General features: G+C 37.3%; 1 protein-coding gene across 1 annotated transcript; it reads left to right on the top strand.

The window, feature by feature from the left end:
• Positions 1-820: 820 nt before the first annotated feature.
• LOC108993634 (exosome complex component CSL4) lies at positions 821-22,515 on the top strand. The gene is made up of 6 exons (XM_018968614.2): positions 821-1,155; positions 2,773-2,847; positions 3,972-4,060; positions 13,195-13,279; positions 13,825-13,906; positions 22,094-22,515. Exons 1-6 carry the CDS (start codon positions 985-987, stop codon positions 22,183-22,185), a joined length of 594 nt encoding a protein of 197 aa, XP_018824159.1. The 5' UTR covers positions 821-984; the 3' UTR covers positions 22,186-22,515.
• Positions 22,516-24,457: the final 1,942 nt, after the last annotated feature.

The following is a 24,457-nucleotide window of genomic DNA, read 5'->3' as shown; positions in this document are numbered from 1 at the left end:
AAAAGATTAGTTTTTTTTTTTTTTATGTAAATTCCGTATTTATTTATTTTTTTCAAAAGGATTACACGGTATTTACGTATTTCATGTAACACACCTTATGGATAGTATTTGGATAACTAAAAAATATGAGAGAAAATGGTCAGATTCGAAGTTGATCTAGCCTCCAATAGAAGAGAGGTTGAGAGCAAAATAGAAAATAATTGTATTCAGATTCTGGATGTCATTACTAGTCCCTCATTCTACTACATATACTCCTTTAGTAACTAACGGGCCAAAGCCCAACACCTAAAATAACAATTATAACAAAATGCCAAAAGGCTAAATAGACAGCAAGTAAATGGGCCATGACCCCACTTCAACAAAAATCCTACAAATAAAAAAGATGATTACTTTGGTTAATAAGCTCAGCCCAACTACTAAATCCCTATCATCCAACACAAGCTCGCTAGGAATTTGGTCCCTATTGTCACAGTCATAGACGACATGCAAATATGTTTTCTCTTTGTGTATACTTCAAGAAATATGACTGTCGGGAAAAAAAATGTACCCATTAAAATAGTATTGTTAAATAATAAATATTTGAATATATAATTCTTCAAACTAAAATAATAAAGAAAAAGGAGGGAGAAAATCCAAGAAAAGGAAAATATAGAAAATTTTAATATTCAAGTGTGTACTGAAAATAGGTAGTTAAAACAGAGAATATTATTATTTTTAATTTCTTTTTTATTTGATACAAACGGTGAAAGTTGCACAATACTGTTTAACCGAACCCTAAAACGAAAAATCTCAATATCTATTTTTTTATTGTTTCGGGTTTGTTTTCAAACAAGAGGTCCAGAGGACATAGTGTCCGGTTCCCCGCCGCTATAACTGCTCTTTTCTCCATTGCATCTAGAACAGAGAAGTCTAGTTAGTAATGACCCCTCTACTGCTGCTGCTTCTGCTGTAACCTGTTTAGAGAGAGAGAGAGAGAGAGAGAGAATGAAAGAAGAGGGAGAGCGAGAGGTGGTGACACCTGGGGAAGTGCTGGGGAAGGCATCCGATGTAAGAGCAGGGAGAGGTGCCTACTTGGCGTCCCACAACAACTTGGTCTACGCGTCACTCACCGGCTTCCGCCGCGCCTTATCCCCTTCCCCCGACTCCCCCGACCAGGTACTTTTTCTCTTGCATCAACAAATTTCTATACTTGTACTGTTTTTGTTGTCACGCTAAAAAAAAGTATCAACTTGGCTGTTCAGTAGGAAAATCTGGTCAGAGTCGTGAATTATCTTTGGACATGTTGGAAAACTTATATCATATTGCTATTTTTCCATAACGACTAGGCATAGAATTTGTGTTCATTATTTGTATCAACTGAGCGACTGGTTGGACATTTTGGAGGTACTCGGATTTGGAATTGAATTTCTGAATTGATGCGCAAGTTTGATGTTTAAGACTCTGTATACATGAAAACAATAAATAATAGGTAAATTATCATAATCAAAAGTTGTATTGTAATTAAAATTTATGATTTGTAAAACAAAAGCCTAGGGAATGTTTTGGACTGGACTGAGTTAAGTGTTTCATTTGCCAGAGAAACATAATCAGTTATTCGAAACAAAGCTTCCCCCCCACCCCCACCTTCCTTTTTTCTGTCCGGTTTATGTTGTCTTGCCGGTTGTGGTACCCATAACATAATTGTAGGATTTAATTATGAGAAATGATAGTTGCAGTCGTGAGTGCGCAAGCGTCGCACAATCAATTTGAAAAAAGTGAATAAATACGGAACCCACATGAAAAAAAATTAATTTTTTAATAGTAGACTCTACTATTTTTCAAAGCGACTGCACAGCGCTTGCGCACTCTACGACTGCATGTAGTATTACTCCTTAATTATTATTATCATTTAATTATTGAACTAACATACCTTTTTAGATTCTAACGTATCTGTAATAGTGGCCTCGTGTTAGTAACTAGTGACAAGTACCACCTTCTTTGCTCATTCATTTTTCTTTAAATGATCGATTTTTGTAATAAAGACTATATATTGTATAGCTAGGATTCAAGTTTTTAAATAAGCGACAATCTGACTGGAAGCATATACCAAATGATAAGAGTACTAGCATTGGATTATGCATCTACATATTTGCATAATATGACCTTAAATTGGACTGCATTGGATTATGCATATCAAAAAATTTGCATAGCTATGAACAGTGTTTTTACAATTTTGAAGATGCATTGTTCACTCTCCAAATCTTATTTTATTACTTTTTCTCTCTCCTCCCCCTCTCTCTCTCTCCACCAATGGATAGAATTTTAGAAAAAAAATTCTAGTGGGTGCTAAATGATAGAATTTGTGGAGGTGCTTATTGTAAAATATAAAAAAAAAAAAATTTAGGAAAAAAATAAATAATAAAAATAAAATTTTTTTATTATTATTTGGCTCAAAGATGCATAATCCAATGTGGGAGTTTTTCTTGATATGCGAAATCAATCTCCAAAAGATGTGATTTTGCATATGCATATAGAGAAACCAATACTAGTGCTCTAAGGGCTGGCCCCCTGAGTCTCTATGCCGGTGCAAACTTTCAGTTTGCATAATGTGGTCTTAACAATTAATCAGAGTTTTGAGTTTAGATAATATTCATGAGAAAAAAGCACCCACATGGATTTATGAAAACAATTAATATTTCTCTTCAATTGCTAATTTAACTTGGTGGAAGTTTATCTCATACCCACTTGTTCTATTGGGTTCCTGTTGATGACTTGGTTCCTTATTATTTACAGAGACCCACTGTGGAAATAACTGATCACAAGGCCCATGGTGCCATTCCAGAACCGGGATCCGTTGTTATTGCCAGAGTAAGTGGCCTGTTTGTAGACCTTCCCATTGTAATGTTGGTATCTGAAAGGCTATCACCATACCAGTATTTGGTTGATATATATATCCTTAATGGTTTATGAAGTGAAACCATCAAAGACTGTTAAATGACTAATTCCTCGAAATTAAGGGATTTTAAGAACAAAGAAATTGTTAGAAATCTATTGCCGCTCACGAGAAAGCCGAGTCCAAAAGTACTCAAGAATAGGTGTGTCGTAAGGTGAAGCATTTCCTTTTTGAGAACTTATGTTATAAGAAATATTAAACAATAATTGAAAATATTATGTGTGGATATATTATTTTCAATTATTATCCACATATGTTAATAATATGTATATACTTTTAATTATGCTTCGTTTTACTTATAAAAAAAAAAAATATGTATAAGAGCTGAAAGGTTCTTCCAAGATATAACATCTGTATGCATATCTATTTATAGACATATTTGGGGCCTCCCTGGATATGTTATGCCACTCATCTTCTGGTTGTCCCCCCTTTCACACTTGTTAATAAAGACTGTTATTACCCATAAATTATTATTTTGATTGGCACTGTGTGTCTTGGAACAAAGTCTCGACTAATACCGGGGATGCACAAGCCCTCGACAAAGACTTTCCTGCAAGTGTACCTTCAGTAATTCAAGGGAAAATTTCCTCAGTTTGATTGCCGGTAAAAATTGTTTGCACCCAAGGGTTCGAACCTTAGACTTGAAGAGAGCATACCTCCAAGACCAAGGTCCTTACTGCTTGAGCCCGCCCCTAGGGGTTTACCTGTAAAAAAAAAAAAAAAAATTAGCTTCTAGTTGTCTTATAATCAGAGAATGAATCATGTTGGTAAGTTTTCAAGTAAGAGATAGAGACAAAGTTTCATTCTTTGGTCATATTCATTATACTCGTAAAGCATTTTTTTTTCTTTCCTCAAAGTATTTCAAATTTGGCTACGTGCTCATATGTTTCTAGCTCTCTGCTTTATTATTTGTCAGGTGCTTTCTTGTTTCTATCAAGTTTAATAATTAATAACTTGCTTTGTTTCTATGAACTATGTTCACAGGCATGCATGTGCGTACATGTGTGTGAATCTCATATTGTTTTCCTGATTATGATAGGTTACGAGAGTTATGGCTAAGATGGCTTCAGCTGATATCATGTGTGTTGGTCCCAAGTCTGTTCGAGAAAAATTCAGTGGCATAATTAGGTGTGTATCTTGTTTTAAACAAAATTATATATGTAAAACATTTATTTAGTGAGGAAAGAGTAGGATTCATCGATGTACATATTAGTCTTGTTGTTTCTGAAATAAAGTTAAATTTGTAAATTTTTAAAAATTGCTAGCTCCTTCCATGCCTTTTTATTCTATAGGCTTACTTGAACAACTGGGTTTATACATATAAAATAAAAACTGGGTTTCATAGAATCAATTGCTATTGGTTCACTAAACTTTATAACTTATTGGCATTACTTGTATCATGATAATATCGTCTCTGGTCTTAAGAATTCTGCATCTGCTGAGTGGATCTGAATGGTATTAAAAATTTTATTGTTGGATTTTTGTAATTAGTTAATTTCTACCTTTCTATTTCAATGAGAAGTGTGAAGGCTGCCTCGTCCCTTTACAGTGGGGTGACAGCGGGGTGCTGACTCTACCAACTTCTTAATGTTATAATTGTTTTTTTATAAGTAAAAATATTATATATATCAAAAGGAGAAACTAAGTACATTGAATGTATACAAGAAAACACCTTGCTCAAAATGACCCAAAAAGCCCAGAAAACACCAGACCTGATCCCAACCCCTTGTTTCCTATAGAACTAAAACTCTACCTGAACACCCAACCCCAACCTCTTGATTTCCCGTCTTCACAATGCCCTCCCTTTAGACTTAATATTATAATCTTGAATATAATAAAATAAAGTTTTGATAACCTTATGAAACTATTTTATACTAATATTTGGTAACATAAAGCCAGAATTGGATTTTTGCCATTATTGTTAAGGGTTAGAGTCATAAGTTCAGACACATAAAGATTCGTAAGTTGAATTTCCTTTCTCCTTGTTCTTTCTGGGGATCAAATGGAGCCTATCCTTATTCTAAACTTGAGATTTTAGAGCTTGAAAAACACCTTTCCTTGAGTGTTTTTTTTTTTTGATAAGTAAAAGTATATTAATAAAAGAATTTGCAAAAGCCATGTTCAATACAAAAGTGAGTCCTAACTACGTAGGAGCCATAGATACAAGGAAATCATGGAAATCATGGAAATCTTGGCCATTAAAATTAACGGCAATGACCCAAGTACAAAGAGTTCTAAAGAAAAAAGCTTTAAGTTCCTCCATCGATCTCTCTTTATCGTCGAACGTCCATTCATTGCACTCCTGCCATACACACCACATGATAAAAATAGGAAGCATCTTTCATACAGCCTTGATTTGTTGATTACCTCTCAGGTCTGTCCAACTAGCCAACATTGTCACTACTGACGCAGGCATAACCCAATCCAAGTCTAGCCTACTAAATACCTCATTCCAAATCCCACGAGCTACCTGACAATGTAGTAGAAGATGATCCATTGATTCTCCCTCGTTCCTACACATACAACACCAATTGGCGATGATCACCCTCCGTCTCCTCAAATTATCCGTTGTGAGGATCTTGCCCAAGGAAGCGGTCTAGACAAAAAAAGCTGCTTTGAGAGGCGCCTTATGTTTCCAAATCCTTTTCCAGGGGAACTGAGTTGGAAGCTCTTGTGACAGAGATTTATAAACGAACGAACCGAGAACGTACCTTTACCAGTCCACCACAAAAAATCAGCACGCTGGTTACTCGGTTTGAAAGAACACAAGAGGCTGAAAAAAGCTGCAAAACTGTCCATTTCCCAATCATGAGCTGCCCGGCTAAAATTGATGTTCCATTGGATCTGTTCCCCCACTATCACCATGACTTCCTCCACTAAGACATCCTTGTCACTTGCAATCCTGAAGAGCGCAGGAAATAGATCCTTTAGAGCACAATTACCACACCAAGTATCATACCAGAATTTGATCCTAGTCCCATCTCCTAGACAATATCTTGTGTGGCGAGAAAAAACCCCCCATCCTGTTCTTATATGTTTACAAACCCATTCCATGTGCCCCTCTCACTTCATTAGTATACCAACCTCCCCATAAGCCACCATATTTACTCTCAATCACCAACTTCCATAGAGCTTCCGGTTCTTTATGGTATCTCCATAGCCATTTTTCAAGTAATGCCCGATTAAAAATCCTCAAACTTCTAATGCCCAAACCACTATTAGAGAGAGGACGGCATACCGTCTCCCACCTAACTAGGTGAAATTTAAACTCCTCACCTATTCCACCCCACAAGAAATCCCGTTGAAGTTTCTCAATACGAAGCGTCACGCTTGCTGGAATAGGGAACAAGGATAGAAAATATGTCAGTAGGTTAGAAAGTGTACTCTTTATCAGGGTAATCCTATCCCCTTTAGACAGGTACATTCTCTTCTAGCCTGCTAGTTGACGTTCAACTTTCTCAATCACTGTTTCCCATAAAGAAGCCGCTCTCGAGGCGGCCCCCAACAGAAGACCAAGATATGTCATCGGGAGTGAAGCAATCTTACACCCCAAAATATTAGCCAACTGTCTTATACGTTGAACTTCTCCAATAGGCACCATCTCTGATTTTTCCAAATTCACTCTCAATCCAAAAACTGCTTCAAAACAAAGTAAAAGGGCCTTCAATACTCTAACCTGATTATGGTTTGTCTCACAGAAGATAAAGAGTGTCATCTGCAAACAATAAATGCGAAATATTAGTAAGTCCCCCACCCGGGGGTCCAATCGAGTAACCAGTCAGATGCCCATTGGCGACCAAGGTTGAGGTCATTCTGCGCAAGGCTTCCATTACAATAACAAAGAGTAATGAGGATAACGGATCGCCTTGTCTTAGACCTTGTGTGCTATGAAAAAAACTTGTTGGGCTTCCATTTATCAGAACTGAGAATTTCACCGTAGGTATACACCAACAGATCCATGATCTTCATTTCTCTCCAAAACCACACCTCCCAAGAAGGTCGAGTAGAAAATCCCAATTAACATGGTCATACGCATTCTCCATGTCTAATTTGCATGAAATCCCTACTGTTCCATCTTTCAATCTACTGTCCAGACATTCATTTTCAATAAGGACCGCATCTAAAATCTGTCTATCCTTGATAAAAGCATTTTGAGGCTTTGAGATTATCCTACCTACTACCTCACTGAGTCGATTTGCAAGTACCTTGGAAAGGATCTTGTATACCCCATTTACGAGACTAATGGATCTGAACTCCCTAATCTCTGAAGCCCCAACCGTTTTGGGTATCAATGCTAGGAAAGTGGCATTTAGGCTTTTCTTAAAATGTCCAGCCGAATGAAACTCCTGGAACACCTTCATGAGATCATTCTTTAATACATCCCAGCATGCTTTAAAGAAACCTATTGAAAAACCATCAGGACCCGGAGCCTTATCTTTAGCCATTTTCCTCACTACTTCAAAAACCTCGTCCTCCTCAAAAGGTCTCTCCAAACGGATGCCATCCGTAGACCCAATAGAGTAAAAACATAGCCCATCAGGCTTAGGCCGCCAACCCTCCTGCTCAATGAGTAGCTGTTCGAAAAAACCAACTACGTGATCATTAATCCTCTGCTCGTCTTTACAATCTACCCCATCAATCTTCAACGACTCAATATTATTAGATCTCCTATGAGAATTGGCTACCCTATGGAAGAACTTAGTACAACGATCGCCTTCCTTCAACCACAACGATCTCGACTTTTGCCGCCACGAGATCTCTTCTAATAGAACGATTCTCTCGAGATCTGCAACTAGCACTAGCTTTTGAGCTACTTCCTCTTGTGTTAAGGTCCTAGACTCTTGTACCCTTTCCAGCTCTTGGATCTCACTTGTCTTGCATTTCTTATGTTCCCCAATGTCCCCAAAAGATTGCCGATTCCAAAGTTTTTAGTCTTGTTTTAGAGCTTTCAATTTACCTGCAAACATGAAACTGGGAGTACCCTGAATCTGATAGGATGGCCACTACTGTCTGATCCTATCGATAAAACCTTTTGTTTTTAGCCACATGTTTTCAAACTTATAGTACCGACGTCTTCTTTGAATCCCACCACAATCCAGTATGATAGGCCAATAATCCGAATATAGTCGAGGCAATCTCTTTTGCCAGATCTTCGGAAAATGACTTTACCACTCCGGAGAAATTAAGAATTTGTCTAACCGAGACCACGTCTGATTATTGGCCCACGTACATAAGCCCCCCGCCATTGGTAAATCCACTAAATTCAAATAAAAAATGCATTCTGAAAAATCTGACATTGCTGGACGCATTCTTCTATTGCCAAAACACTCACTGGGAAATCTTGTTACATTAAAATTTCCACCAATACACCATGGAAGATCCCACCAACTATGCACTCAAGCTAGTTCATCCCACAACGCACTCCGATCGTTGTCTGAATTAGGTCCATAAACACCTGCAAAAGCTCACAAAAAACCATCTGCTGCACTCTTAAAGGAACATGCTACAAAAAATAATCCAATAAACTCCTCCCTTTTCACCACCACTCGTTGGTCCCACATCACCAACATGCCTGCTAAAGCCTCGTTAGTTGCCAAATATACTCAATCCACATGTATACAACTCCATATACTTCTCACTATTGTTGTATTAATAACTTTCAACTTTGTCTCCTATAAACAAACAATATCCGCCTACCACCCTCGCAACAAGTTTCTTATTTGAAGATGCTTGCTAATCTCATTTAGTCTACAGACATTCCACGATATAATTTTTGGTTTCATTTGGGATAAAACAGCCCCTTCCCCTTGGTCCTATCCCTATTGGAGTTGCCGTCAGAGTTCATGGACCAAGTCAGCCTCTTGAGTTCACGTTGTTTCTTGGTATCAACTTTCCTATGTTGTTGATGACCCGTTTCAATAGCAGTGAGTAATGCCATGAACTGTTCCTCATAACCATCACACTTCAAACCCACAATTTTCTGAATATCCTTCACTGTGTTAAACACCCAGTCTGATACACTTGACTGGTCTGGAAACAAACACTTCAAAGGGATAGGATGCTGCATTTGAGAATCCTGTTATTCCTCCAAATACTCTTCCTCGAGCACCAATCCATCCTTCCCAACAGAATCATTCGACACTTGGATAAGTCTCTGAGAGTTCTCTTCGTCTAAAAGAAATAACTCGTCACTGGCCGAGTCCCCTTCGCAATCTCCCAGTAATACGACGTCGCTATGCCCCTCGAAATTTCTGTGCACTCCCCGGAGGTAGAAAAGCACACGGTGGTGGTGGAATTGCCACCTCTAACTCTGTCGGTGTTTTCTGATTCTCCTGCTGAAACAAACCTACCTTCGGCTGCACCACCACCTTCATCGGTGACTTCTGATGACGTCACGATGAAGACTTTGGCAAGTCCACCACCCTCTGGTGGCGGTGTGACGACAGGCCTTGGAGAAACCTTCTTCCTGCTCCCCAGTAACCTGAACGAGCCCTCCACTCCTGTCGGGCCTTGGACTTGGGCCCGAGCCTATCTGCCCGCCCCTTTTCTTTAGAACTATGCCCATTAAACATACAGGCCTGAGCCATATAAGTCCCATTAGGGCCCATTTTGCCATTTGAATCCCAAAAGGGGTCTTGAAAACGCCCTGTTTTTTGCCTTTAAACTACCCCCCCAACAAAAAAAAGCCCTGTATCATCCCTTTCCATAATGACCCCGACACACCATCACCTTTTCAACCTCCCCCTACAAATATCCTAGTTGCACCTGCATATCCCTCACCATGAAGAGCACCTCCCGCACGTCACTGACAAATTCTCTCTCCCGAAAAGGACAACGAGTGGCTCGGTGCACATCTCCATCAGGCCCTCCCCCTTCGACACTAGAACTTGACACCCCAAAGACCCCAGCTGTAGAGAGAGCATCTTTGTATGATTTCGAATGCACCACTTCGCCCCACTTCCTCCTTTGTACATCCCCACCACCTCCATCTCTGTTTCTGTCCACCTCAGTAACCTCCCTCAACACCTCCCTCATTCTTTTCCATCCCCTTCCCCCCTCTTCTTCTGGAATAAGAATGAAACTACGTCGACTCCCATCACCATACACTGCCACCTCCAAGAATCTGCCTCGGTTATTCGAAGATCGTTGAGCAATGAAACTCTGGTAGCCCTCTCTTGTTGACGAGAAGAAATCCTTCCTTTCACCTATCGCACTGTCCTTCAGAGCTCTCTCTAGACATTGTGCAATCCCCAACCCCATCAATAGCTCCTACTTGAATCTTCTACCATTTTCAATGATATGGACCAGACCCCCTTCCCTCACTACAGAGAAGAGCGTAGATTTGATCCCCAGCTTCCTTGTAAAAACCATCTTAACGTTGATGTAGCAAAGGAACTAACTATCCACCATCCTCGACGGCAAGGAAACAGAGTCTACTATTTTCGCATTTGTACGGAGAGCAAAATATGAAAAAATAACTAATTATATCCGAGAAGTTCCTAGAGTGTTACATAATGAATCTCTTTCAATTGGGTGTTATTCCATTGGAATGGAGGCTAACTACATGCGGCTCAGAGCGTTTAACTGGGAATTTCATTTTCAGAGGTGCTAAATTGCATGAATGGTTTTAAATTAAAGGGTAGTTTTAATTCTGTTGTGGTTTGTATTGGGGAAAACAATCATGTCCATTTCCATTTATCTTCTTTCCACTTCTGATTCTACCTCATCAGTTATCTGGTTATGATTTTTATGTAACATCTATTTCTTTTAAGGGACAGTGTGTTTATCTATATGCTTCATTTTGTTCACACATACTCTTGCAAGCTATTGATTTCTCATGATCAGGTATGTGTACTTGCATGGAAGCTTATAGCTTGATTGTAGCACCCCTTCCCATAGGGTCAGGAATCCCACTTTCATAACGTTACATTGAGCCAGGCTATAAGAGGTCCACAAATACCTTGAAGTAAACTGAAAATTGTATTAAAACTTACTGATACTCTTAGAAGAATACATAAGCTGAATCTTTGGGAAAGATCCTCAATGCCACTTTGTTCCAACATAAATAAAAGTCTAAACTATGTGATGGACACTTATTGACTAGGACATGGTCTCCATTGCTAGTTCTGGCTTGCATTCTCATCCTCAGCCTCACCCATGACACTTAAAATATAAAAGCAAAGTGAACCAAATACTTAGTAAATAGATCCATCACACAGTAAATAGGTTAAAGCGAGTTTCATTTTCAAATAATATTCACACATATCACCAACATTTTTTCTTTAACCTCTTAGTGGCCAACACACTTACATCCCGTGGGTAAGGTTTACTAATAAAAGATCCTGGTTCCCTTTCTGTGGCCACAGGCACAACTTTTTTTTCTTTTATCAGTAAGTTCTTGTCTAAGATATGGACATAACTTGATAAACTAGGGACACTCGAATCCTAACATACCATACAAGGTGGCTGCTCCCGTAGGATAGGAGTGTTCCGTACTTTTGGAGTATGAAACAATTTAGACCTATAATGGACAGGATATTTAGAAATTCTAGAGAGGGTACCTACTAACACTTGCCTTCAATTAAAATTATAGGTTGCACTTAAACAAAGCCTCTAGATTATCATGCATAGGTGATTCTCTTGTATATGTCCCGTGTACTTGGTTTCTTGCCTATTCTTATTTTCAACAAAATTTTGTTTAACGATAAAAAAAAAAGGTGTTAAAATGGTGGAAAACACAAGGTCAGTGCAATGACTTCACTGCGGCAAAAAAATAAAAAAAAATAAATAGAAAAAAAAATTTAGGGATGATTCATTCAACATTGTAGTGTAGAATAGTCTGAATTGCTCACGAAGCAGTGTCAGCAGGGAGAGAAGAGGATTGTAGATTAGGCTTTTCAAAATTGAAGCTCCTAATCTGGACAGCTGCATAAAAGAGCAGTTGCTGGCTGTTTTCTGAATTTTTTATGAAGAAGAGTGTTGAAACTTGAAAGTTCTTGCTTACCTATGGCTGTGGCAGATTCTGGGAATAATTTTCATGGCTACTACCTTGAATTGGTGATGAAAATAGGAGGAGAGTGGCTGCAAAAAGGGTCAGAGGACTTGGAGGTTAGTCTCCTATGATTCTCATGGACTTTTTTTTTATAAGAATTCTAGGGTAAAGTGGCAGCGAAGGCATCAGACTTGGGGAATATTTAGAGTGATTTTCCATCAACAAAATGCTAGGGTTTTAAGGAATTAAGCTTAGCTGATAGCCATCCTAATTGCCTGCAGATTCTTGGCTGTTTAGGGATTTCCTATGTTAATTGGAGGCCCAGTATACTTTCTTTGGGTTCTAGAAGCCTCTTTTACCTTATCAAAAAAAGAAGAAGCCTCTTTTACCTTAATTACAGCTAGGTCAATGGTTCCTATCTACATGGGGTCGGCAGTTTGCATAGCAGTCCCATTTAAGCAGTTTTCCTGCTATGTAATTGTCTAGATTGGATCCAATTTTAGCAAGTTCTGTTTACCTTGCCTTCTATAGCTAATTAAGGCCATAAATAAAGCAAATCAGCAATTGTAATAATACAAACCAGCGCCTCTAATACAATTAAGCATGATTGACAAGGCTCAAGTGGTAAGAGTCTTGGTCTTGGTGGTATGCTCCCTCCACGTTTAGGGTTTGAATCCTCTTGGGTGCAAACAATTTTTGGAGGCCATTGGACTAGGGACCTTTTCCCTTGAATTACCTAAGTTGCATTTGTGGGAAACTCCTTGCCGAGGGCCTATGCATGCCTGGGATTAGTAGGGACTTTGTTCTTGGACACCTGGTGCCAATAAAAAAAGCATAATTGACAAAAATAAATATAAAATATACTTTATTTTGGGACATTATAGGCCCAGGTATGACATTGATGCACAAAACACTGGTTAATGATGAAAATATCTTTAAAAAAGATCAACTACATTTTCCATCCTCTCTAATTGTGTTTTTTGTTGTTTTGCTTTAGTTGCAAATATTAGATGATATTTCCAATGATATTTTTTTAACAGTAAATAAAATTTTTATTGACGAGGAATAGGCATAGCCCAAGTACACCGGACATATACAAGAGCAAATATTTTAATTGATATTATTGTGCTTCACTTTATAATCTAATCTATATGGAAGTTGTACTTGAAGTATGGTCTTTTGCAATTCAAACTTTTGATTGATCTATGGGAATAGATATTTAGACCAAGCTTTGATTATTGTCGCACCCATTCATTCTTTATCTTTGCAGGCAACAAGATGTAAGAGCGACTGAGATTGACAAAGTGGATATGCACTTATCCTTTCGGCCTGGTGACATTGTCAAAGCTATTGTGGTATCCTTAATGCTTGGTTGGCCTCTGATGCTATGAGCGATTTCAATGTTTTATCAAATTTATAATATTTATTTGGAGCACTTGTACAAAATAATAATAATATATTCATTTGGGGCATTTTGCAAAATAAACATCACCAATACCCTTACATGCATTGTTTTCGGTGGGGTAGAGGGGAGTGTGGGTGGAGATTTGGTGCGGGTAAATCATTCATTCAATGGCTTTTATAAAAAAACAAAAAACAAAATCTTTTGAATTTGAGACTGAAATTTCTAAGAGATTTTCCTTCTTGAATGAATCTTATCCATTTTTCTTTCTAGGCAATGATGGATAGATTCTTATTAGTTCATTGTTTTGGGGAAACCACTTCTAAGTCATCAATGTAGTTTCTAAATGCCAAATTGAATGAAGTTGGTACTTGGTAGCAACTTAGAAATTTGTCTTTTTTGTTAGTCCTGCATCCGTATCATTTTTTAATTCCCATTGACTTTTTAAATTGATATTTTGAAAAGGGAGTTCTCCTTAAGATTTTTTTTTTTTATAAGCTATCCCTTGGAGATGCACGAGCCTATTATCTATCGACTGCAAAGAATGAATTGGGTGTTGTGTCTGCGGAGAGTACAGCAGGTAAGAAGCTTTTTTTAACATTTTCTTATGAAAATTTAATCAACTAAGAATTTTTGCTTGTTTGAATTTATTGGAATTTTACAATAATTTGATTTTATTTGCTCTATAAACGAGTAGAATTTTCAATTTCATGGTACAGTTATATGCTTTTCCATATTTTGATCAGAGTTTTCATGTACCTTTTTCCATTATAGCGTGTTTTGCCACTCCTTTCACATTCAAGTGCATTATATTGTTCTTGTTTTCTATTAGTTTTCTTATAAATTGAACTCAATAAGATCTAGCCCAAATAATATTACCTGCACTCATTAGAACATTATCTGTTCTAACAATGGGATGAAGGGCAAGGTCATGCACACAAGAGCCACTGGATTTGTTTATAAATTTACTAAAAAGGAGGAAGGGACTTGAGCAGGACGGACAGTCTTGTGATGCAATGGTAGTCAGCCCCCTGTCATGTCCTATCCATTAGACTTGATGAACAGGCCCCGATCTTTTTTTTTTTTTAAAGGAAGAGGACAGTACTCCAATTTTATTGATATGCCCTCACGTATGGCAGAGGAATACCATATTACAAAAAAAGGCTGGGGTTACAAAAAAAATCCCAAACAAGGCTTGAAAACCTGATTCTATCAGACAGCTAAAGTATTAATACATGAATGACATAGAAAAGTAACCCCATCTAAAATATGGTAAACCCGCTTTGTCAACTATCAAAATACCATACAGATTATGAGTTAGATGACAAGTTGAGGAGAAAGATAAGTTGTGACCAGCTGCACCAAGGTTTGCAAGTCCATCAGCTACTCCATTAGCCTCCCAGTGAGCTATTGGTTGCTAATATAAGGATAACCTCCCAAATATATATGGACTTGTTTGAGGTTGTGGTAGGAGTCTTAAAAAGTGCTTAAATAGTCTAAAAGCTCTTTAATGGAAAGATTAGGTTGTTTGGGTGTTACATATTAAAACACTTTTAATCTCAAATAAGCTAAAAAGTACATTTGAGGAAAAACATCATTTTGATGCTTTTCCTCAAACATGCTTTTTTGGAGAATGCGGAACGTAATTCGAATTTTAAAAAGATTGTTAATGGACGAAAATACTTGTACAATTTTCAAATAATTACAACTTTCAAACTTTTAAGGATATGGTCATAATCTTTAAAAATTCAAACAATCGTAATTTCTATATCAGAAATCCCTTTTTTAATTTGTTTCCAAACAAATTTAACATATTTGAAAATGCTTTAAACATATAATTACTAAACAGTAAATAACTTTTTAATAGTAGAACTTATTACTTAAGTTATAGGCTATAAGTGCTAAAGCTATAAGTTATATTTCCCATCGCAATCCCAAACATGCACTATATAGCTTCAAGGATGTTTCTGCAGTTGATGAAACCAATTTACTGCAAGTAAAAAGTCTGTTTCTACTTCAAGATCACAGGCCCCAATCATCTATTTAAGGCTGTTGAAACCCTTTTAACACACTGCAAACCAATGTAAGTTTTTACAGAAATACGCCTGTCTCTTCAAATTAAAAACAAAACAAAGTGAAAAAGAAAATAAAGTTGACTTCTCATTGCCATAATCAAGGTGTGCTGTATAGGGTAAGAAGAAAGAAATTGGCTTGGAGGTGAAACAATGAAGAGAACTCAAAGCTTGGATGGCTGTTCTAAGAAATCTAAATTCACATTGTTTCACCTCCAATTAGCATACAGCAAACCCATTGAGCCCATTTTTGAAAACACGTCTTGCAGGTGGACTTCAATTTCTATCTGCCACAGATAGAGAGAATGTTAGTCTACTGTTCACCTAACTCTATTTTATTTGTTTTTTATTTGGCTTTCTGTCTATTACTCTTCATCTCTTATTCTATCATTTGCAATCTTTGCCTCTTTCACACTTTGTTTCTTTTTAAAGTTTTTTTTTTATAGGTAAAATTAAGTTTTATTGAAATAAGAATAGAAACAGAGTACCCCAGGAGTATACAAACAGATCATGAAACCTAATTACATCTAGGTACTAGTGAGAGATACAAGCAGGTCATGGAAAGTATCTGTATTACAAATAATGGCCGAAGCCCAAGAAATTAATATCCGTATTACAATCTTTGCCTCTCTCACACTTTGTTTCTTTTTAAAGTTTACATTCCCATGTGCATTCTTTTGATATAACTCTTTGCATTTTCTGACTTGGGTCTTAGAAATTGTGGAACTAGGGAACAATTAGCACATAAATTTAAGGTGCCAACTGAAAATTAGAAAAAATGGCGCGTTGGTGGCCATCAGCATAAAAAACAACTGTATTTGGTCATCAATTTGTAACAGTGCTTAGTTCCAAGGCTGAGCAGTCCGAGCACTTCTCTTACCAAAAGTGAAGCACATTTACAAAAGTATGCTTTTGTAACTTATATATATATATATATATATATATATATATATATCAGTTCAAGATCCAGAAAATGATACAAACAAATATTCTCAAGTATTTAGTTGATATTAAAGATTGTTTACATACCATGGCTCCACATGTTGTTGTATGTGATGTATTTACTTTGAACACTGCTATTAATAATATATGCTTTGGACTTGGTTTATGCCATTGCGCTCATTAATAAAGATCTTCTCAAAAATGCTTTGAACCTGATATAATAGCTCAAGTTGGTTTGATATTTGATTGCTTATGTCAGAAGTCAATACCCACAATGCTTGAGCTTTTGGTCATGGCCTTTTTAGTATTTTATTGAACCATGTACTTTAATTTATTATGACTATTTAGTATCATAGTGTGTATATTTAGTAAAGCATGACAGAATTGGAAAAGTCTTATGTAATTAGTTGAACTTTATTTTTATGTTGCTTAATAATCCAACAAATTGATTTAATACCCTCAACATACTGCCACCTTGCTTCTTTGAATCCTTTTTATCATATGAATTTTCATCAACTTTAAAGAAGTGCGTTACTTCAATCAAGTGTGCTTTGGGCCTAGACTCTAGACAGCATATGCGCTTAAGTGTGCCTAATGCTTTCTCACCAACACTGGTTTGTAATAGAAGCCTAGCTCCTACATTAGCTTTACCCAGTTAGGTACTCCCCCTGGGCATATTAGTTGACCTTTTCAACCAGCAGCTATTGGTTGCATTGTATTTATTGTTTTACCTGCAATATTACCTACTGTGTCTTGAAATCATCACCATTGCCATGCATTGGACGAATTGTGTGTGAAAATAGACAGTGACCAAACTGGGATAGCGGTATAGCATCTAATACACCATTAGCTTTGCTCATGCTTTGCTGAATGTGTTACTATCACTTGTTACTTTTTTTTTTCTTTTCCTTTTTCTGCTTCCGTTTTATCTGTGTGAACAGAGTGTAGATAATGTGTATGTTCTTCAATGGCGAGCATGATGAGTATGACTACGGCTGAGCAAAGATCAAAAAATTCAACTCCAAGTCCGACTCCGCTCTGGCTCCACTCCGACTTTGACAAAACGAAGTCGGAGTCGGATTTTTTTTTTAATTTTTCAGTCAGAGTCGGAGGTGTCACTGGACCGACTCTAACCTGATCCGACTCCGACTTTGTCCTCCTACTCCGACTCTGATCTGAATCTGACTCCGATATTGTATATATGTTATAAAAATATGTATATATCTATATGTTTATCATATATACTCGTATAATTATATACTTATATAACTAGAACTTATAAAGTTGAATTCAATAATATACTAGTATGAGCTAATTATTATAAAATAATATACTTATATTATAATATAAATAGACTAATTTTTTTTGATCGGTAAACAAATTTTTATTGATCAAAAGGGAGACAAAGAGTGTCCAAGTACACGGGACATATACATGAACACGATCACAATGTCTAGCTTAGAGATACAAGAAACTCATGAAAAGCCCTGCCATGAAAATCAATTACAATCGACCAATGGAGTAAAGTATTGAAAAACAAAATTCTAAGCTCCTCCATTGATCTTTCTTGATCTTCAAAGCATCTTGCATTCCGCTCCCTCCAAATGCACCACCATAGACAAATAGGTAACATCTTCCATATGGATGCAATTTGAGTGTTTCCCCTAATACCTCTCCAAGAGGCTAAAAAATCACACACCCTTTCCGGCATCACCCACGCTAATCCCACCCGTGCTAAGACATCTGTCCATAAAGTCATGGCAACCTCACAATGTAGTAATAGATGGTCAACGGACTCACCACTCTTCTTACACATGTAACACCAATTTATAGCGATAATGCCACGTTTCCTTAGGTTATCTATGGTAAGAATCTTCCCCAAAGATGCTGTCCATACAAAAAAAGCTGCCTTTAGAGGTGCCTTTGTCTTCCAAATGCTTTTCCATGGGAATGGAACTGAGTTGTGCAAGTTTAAGGAGTGGTAGAAAGAGCGAGCTGTGAACACTCCCTTCTTAGATGGACGCCAACATATCTTGTCTTCTCCTTCCCCCAACACACTAGTGGCATACACAAAATCAAAAAAGGCCGAAAGGTCGTCCATCTCCCAATCTTGTGCATCTCTATGAAAAGTGAGGTTCCATTGGGAAGAGCCATTGGAAGAGATAATCAGATCTGCGATAGAAGCTTCTTTCCTTCTTGCTAGGCTATAAACTTGTGGATAAACATCCTTGAGCGTCCGATCACCACACCATAAGTCATGCCAAAACTTTACCTTAGATCCGTTGCCGACTTTGAAGCAAGTAAGTGCTGCATATGTGTCCCACCCTCTTCTAATGTGTTTCCAAAGCCCAACTCCATGAGGTCCACTCACCTCATTAGAACACCACCCTCCCCAAGATTCCCCGTGCTTCAAAGCAATAACGGTTCGCCACAAGGCCTCCCGTTCTTGATGATATCTCCATAACCATTTGCCAAGCAAGGCTTGATTGAAAGTTCTCAAATTCCGTATACCTAAACCTCCTTCTTTGATAGGGGAACAAATTGTGGCCCATTTCACCAAGTGAAATTTAAACTCATCTTTGATCCCTCCCCATAGGAAATCCCGTTGAATTTTCTCCAGGCGATGAGCCACCTTAACAGAGAGTGGAAATAAGGAAAGGAAATAAGTTGGTAAGTTAGACAGGGTACTTTTTATGAGAGTCACCCGGCCCCCTTTAGATAAGTACATCCTCTTCCAACCAGCTAGTTTCCTCTCCATTTTTTCTATAACAACATCCCAAATAGATTTCGATTTGAACGCCGCACCTAATGGAAGGCCAAGATATATCATGGGCAGCTGAGTTATCTTACCTTCCAAGACGGATGCCAGACTCTCCACGTTGGGTACATGTCCCACTGGCACTACCTCTGATTTAGCCAAGTTCACCTTCAAACCTGACACGGCTTCAAAGCATAATAAAAGAGCTCTCAAAGCTCGAATTTGCTCCCGTCTGGCCTCACAAAAGATTAGTGTATCATCAGCAAACAAAAGGTGAGTGATGTTAAGCAACCCTGACCTTGCCTCTCCCACTGAGAATCCTGATATGAATCCTCCCTCTACCGCCCCTGAAATCATCTTGCTGAAAGCTTCCATTACAAAAACAAAGAGAAGAGGAGAAAGAGGGTCTCTTTGTCGCAAACCTCGGGAGCTCTTAAAAAAACCTTTGGATGTGCCATTCACCAAAACAGAGAAACAAGGCGTGGAAATACAATGCAGGATCCAAGAACACCATTTAGAGCCAAAACCGCATCTTTCCAGCATATAAATTAAGAACCTCCAGTTGACGTGATCGTAAGCTTTCTCCATGTCCAACTTACAAAGGAGTCCCGGCTCACCCGATTTAATACGACTCTCCAGACATTCGTTGGCTATAAGCACCGAGTCAAGGATTTGCCTACCTTGAACAAATGCATTTTGAGGCTTCGAAATCAAGCCTTCCATCACCTTACTCAGTCTGTTCGCCAATACTTTGGATAAAATTTTGTATAGCCCACCCACCAAACTAATGGGACGAAAATCTTTCACTTCTACAGCACCTGGCTTTTTAGGAATGAGTGTTAAGAATGTACTATTAAGGCTTCTCTCAAACCGCCCGCTTCTGTAAAATTCATGAAAAACCTCCATAATGTCATCTTTAAGCACATCCCAACATGTCTGGAAGAAAGCCATGGAGAATCCATCGGGCCCTGGGGCTTTATCACCCGCCATACCCTTAATCACCGCCCTGACCTCTACCTCATCAAATGGCCTCTCGAGCCGTTCCGCAACCTGCGGGTCAAGAACATCAAACACCAACCCGTCAAGTCTCGGTCTCCACTCAAATTGTTCCGAAAACAACTTATCATAGTAGTTGACAATGTGGTCTGAGATCTCGGTATGGTTGGAAGAGACCGCCCCATCTATCAGCAAAGTATCTATAGTATTGTACCGCCTATGTAAGTTGGCCACTTGGTGAAAAAACTTGGTACATCTATCCCCTTCCTTTAACCATAAAGCTCGAGATTTCTGACGCCACGATATTTCTTCCAAAAGAGACAACCGTTCAATGTCCGCAACCACTTGGGATTTGCGGGCCCGTTCGGTTTCAGTGCAAACCCTCTCCTCTTCCACACCCTCCATATTCTTAAGCTCCTCCATTAGAACAGATTTCTGACTGTCCACATTACCAAACTCTTGTATATTCCACTCCTTCAGGTCCTTTTTCAAAGACTTTAACTTGCATGCCATCTTATGGCTAGCATTACCATTAAAATGGTAAGAGGACCACCATTGTCTTAGTATATGTAAACATTATAATATTATTACCATACATAATCAAGTATAGAAATAAGTTAGACACTAGTATTTAAATAAGCCTAGTATAATAAATTAATAATACATAATACTAATTTACTAAAGTATAATAACATGTAATTAGACACTAGAAATGCTAGTATATAATTGAGTTAGAAATAAGTTAGACATTAGTATAATAACATGTAATTAAACACTATAGTACAAGTGTTGTATAGAAATAAATTAGACACTAGTATAAAAATAACTAATAAGTCTAGTATAATAAGTTAATAACACAATACCAATTTACTAAAGTATAATAACATGTAATTAGACACTAGAAATAAGACTACTATAGAAATAAGTTACAACTAAGTTAGACACTAGTATAATATAATAGCATGTAATACTATAATATAATAATATGTAATTTGACACTAAAAATACATGTAATTAGACACTATAATATATGTCTAGTATAAAAATAAGTTAGATATTAGTATAGAAATAAATTAGCAGTGAATGATTTAGTTTTAGTTTTTAATTTTTTCGAAAAATTGATATTCGAAAGCCCACAATTTTTTTTTTTAAATGGGCTAAATATGAAACTAAAAAAAAAAGCCTAAACTTGAAAGCTCAAATCCGACTTCACTCTGACTTCCCCCCGACAAGTTGGAGTTGGAGTTGGAGTCAGAGTCGGATTTAGGGGAATCCGACTCCGACTAAGTCTGTGCTCACCCCTAAGTATGACAGTGTAAGTTCTAATACCCCTACATAGTTTTGGGTTGTGGACCGAATACAACCAAATGTATATGATTAAACCGTTGCTTCAAGTCATTAATAGATCACAGACCTATTTGTTGTTAGGCTGGCCAATTTAATTATATATTCTTTGTTTCTCTCCTGTCCCAACTTGCCCTTAATGCATTATCTTGCAATTGTAGTGTATTTGTGAGAGTCTGTTCAAACTTACATGTGTTGGACATATTTTTCTGATTGAGTTCACATGGATTTTGTTTATACTTAGTAGTCATCTAGTGTTCCTTTGTTCCCTCAACGAGTCTCTTTATGGCAATCTTAATCATTTTTTGCTTCTGTCAGCAACGTCAATGATTTGTATAAAATACTTCGTTCTCTTTCCAGATTAAATAGCTGCAATTCTACTTGAATTTAAAATTTGATAATCCTAGCTACTGACCAACTTGCTTCTGTTTGGATGTAGTAGAGAACCAAGCCTGGTTGAACAGTTTTGCTTTTATGTATTGTGTGATTCTTAAGATGATGGAAGTATAAACATTCATGGCATCAATGATTATTGCATACCTGTTTGCAATGTTTTTCTTTTTTATTTTCAGCTAGCATGTGCTTTAGATTGTGTATGCTTACTGGCCCTATAATATCTGTGCATGATGCCCCAACTTTTGATGTTTCACTGTAGGTGCAACGATGGTTCCAATAAGTTGGACCGAGATGCAATGCCCATTAACAGCCCAAATTGAGCACAGAAAGGTTGCTAAGATTGGAGTTTGACAGGCTAAAATCAAACTAAGCTAGATAGTGTTCCATGTTTCTTATATTCCCCCAAGTATATGTTAGGGGAAGTATGCTTGGGAGTTTTTTTTTTTTTTATTAATTGCAGAATATAATTATAGTTTAATACAAGATTCAGTATCCACCTTCTATGGTTATGTTTGCAAGCGGTATCTTCCATTAGTAGCTGATTACAATATAGCATTTTCATTGGCTTTTGTCGTTGATTTGCTGGTTTGTTTTTTGTGTTCACGACCTAGGAAAATTATGCACTTCTCAGGTGTACAACTTGCTTGCTTTCACTGTAAATTAAAACATTAATTTGCAGCCTAATGGTATTTAGCGTTGTCCGGGGATCGAGTACCCATTGCCCAACTTCCGTTATATATAAAAAAAATATATCTATTTCAAAAGGAAACTATGGTTTTCCCTAAGTTTAGTTGCATATATTTCATACAATTATATATTGTTTATGGAAAAGTCTGTATATAACATTGTCTTTGTGTGTTTCCTTTATGTTTATAAATTTCTGCTTCACAGATAAAATTAATAAGAAGAATTATATTTGTAAGTCGGTGTGTAAAACACATTCTTCTTATTGTTGACATAACAAGATTTGATTTACAACATAATTTTAAAATTTAAATATCTTATAAATTAAATTTTGCTGATGCCAAGAGTATTTTTCACACCGATTTACAAGGAAAAGAACTCAAATAATAAAATGTCATACACATGGCAGTACTTGCAGCCTTATATGGACCATATAAATGGACTAGATTTGAGCAGAAGAACAAAGTAGTATACAACCCTTAGATTTTTGACATGTGGCATGAGGAGAAGATTTGGTTGACTTGCTTTTTCTTGCCATTCGCATTTTATCACCACAACACGTCCAATCCCTGTTATCTCATGGATCTTCAATTTTTATCTCATTTTCTCACACATAAACTCGAGCATTTGGAGTCCCAAACAACAATTTCTCAACATAATTGCAAGAAAGGGAGTCCGTAGCTTGATTTTTGCAATTTAAGTTAGTTCTTCTAAATCTTTATTATTATTATTATTATTATTATTGTTAAGTGAGAATGTAAGGGGCTGCTTCTTAGCACTCCAGGTTTTCCTGTAGTACGAATTGCTTTGCTTCGCTTGTTTTTATATGATAACATGCACATTGGTTGTTACACTTCTCGTGGGTAATAGCAAGCACGAGTGATCTTTAACTCTTCTATTAGCAAAGTAGGTTCCGGTTACGTCTACAATCAATAGATTATATATGTTGATTTTACTGAACAAGTTCCATGTAGAATATGGTTATAGAAAATCCCTACTTGAAATCATAATTGTAGTGGAGAGCTCGCAAACAATGAGAGGAGGATGCCAAAAGGCTCCCGTCATCTTGATCCTTTTTTTTTATTGTCCTTGATGGCATCACCATCTATTAACGTGGGCAACTTTGTCACCTTGCGACTGAAGCAAGAGAATTATCCCTTATGGTCGCAATAAATCCTAGGCTTGGACGAGAGCCAAGACCTACTTGGTTTACTCAAATGGTAACTTCTTATCCATGCAAAATTTCTCTATTGTTCTAAAGGTTCTAGTGATGGACAACCTCATGAAATTAATCCCAAGTATATTCAATGGAAGAAATCTGAAAAATTACTTAAAAGGCTGGATTATTGGTCCTTGACTAAGGAAGCCTTGGGTTTAGTTATTGGCCTAGAAATTATGGCACAAGTATGACAAGCTCTACAGAAAGCATATGCACAAGTGTCCCAAGAGCGTCAGTTTCAATTGCAACAACAATTGTGTTACATGCGTAAGACCCTTGAAATCTCCCTCAGTGATGATTTGAGAAAATTTGACAGCATTGGTGGTAACTTGGCAGCCATAGGAACCCCGTACATGACAAACATACAGCATTCTCTCTTCTCAATAGTCTTGGCCCCAAATATGAACATTTTACCACTGCCACGCTCAAACCCCAAATGCCTTCATATTATGAAATTACCCCCCTTTTCAAACTTATGAAACTAGGCTCAATCTCCATGAAACTGAGACCTCTACTTATGTAATATTTTATTCCAACAAACACCCATCTCTAAAGCGATATACTAAATCACAACATCACCACTTTCACTCCAATGCACAATAGCGTCAATCTTCTTTCCAAGGTAAGGGCTTCCATCCACAACATTCTCGAGCTTCTAATGCTAATGGTTTTCCTTAGAAAATTTTAACTAGCAATCATGTCTTGGTTTGCCAAATATGT

This window comes from Juglans regia, chromosome 11 (assembly GCF_001411555.2).
Source record: "Juglans regia cultivar Chandler chromosome 11, Walnut 2.0, whole genome shotgun sequence".
Taxonomy (NCBI): Eukaryota; Viridiplantae; Streptophyta; class Magnoliopsida; order Fagales; family Juglandaceae; genus Juglans; species Juglans regia.
This window is presented reverse-complemented; position numbering and strand designations above follow the sequence as displayed.

Bases quoted from the DNA above. Each gene is read 5' to 3' on its own strand.
- LOC108993634 (XM_018968614.2), top strand. From the start codon at position 985: ATGAAAGAAGAGGGAGAGCGAGAGGTGGTGACACCTGGGGAAGTGCTG. The intron at 1,156-2,772 runs GTACTTTTTCTC...TATTATTTACAG, and splicing joins CCCCCGACTCCCCCGACCAG to AGACCCACTGTGGAAATAAC. The intron at 4,061-13,194 runs GTGTGTATCTTG...TTATCTTTGCAG, and splicing joins AAATTCAGTGGCATAATTAG to GCAACAAGATGTAAGAGCGA.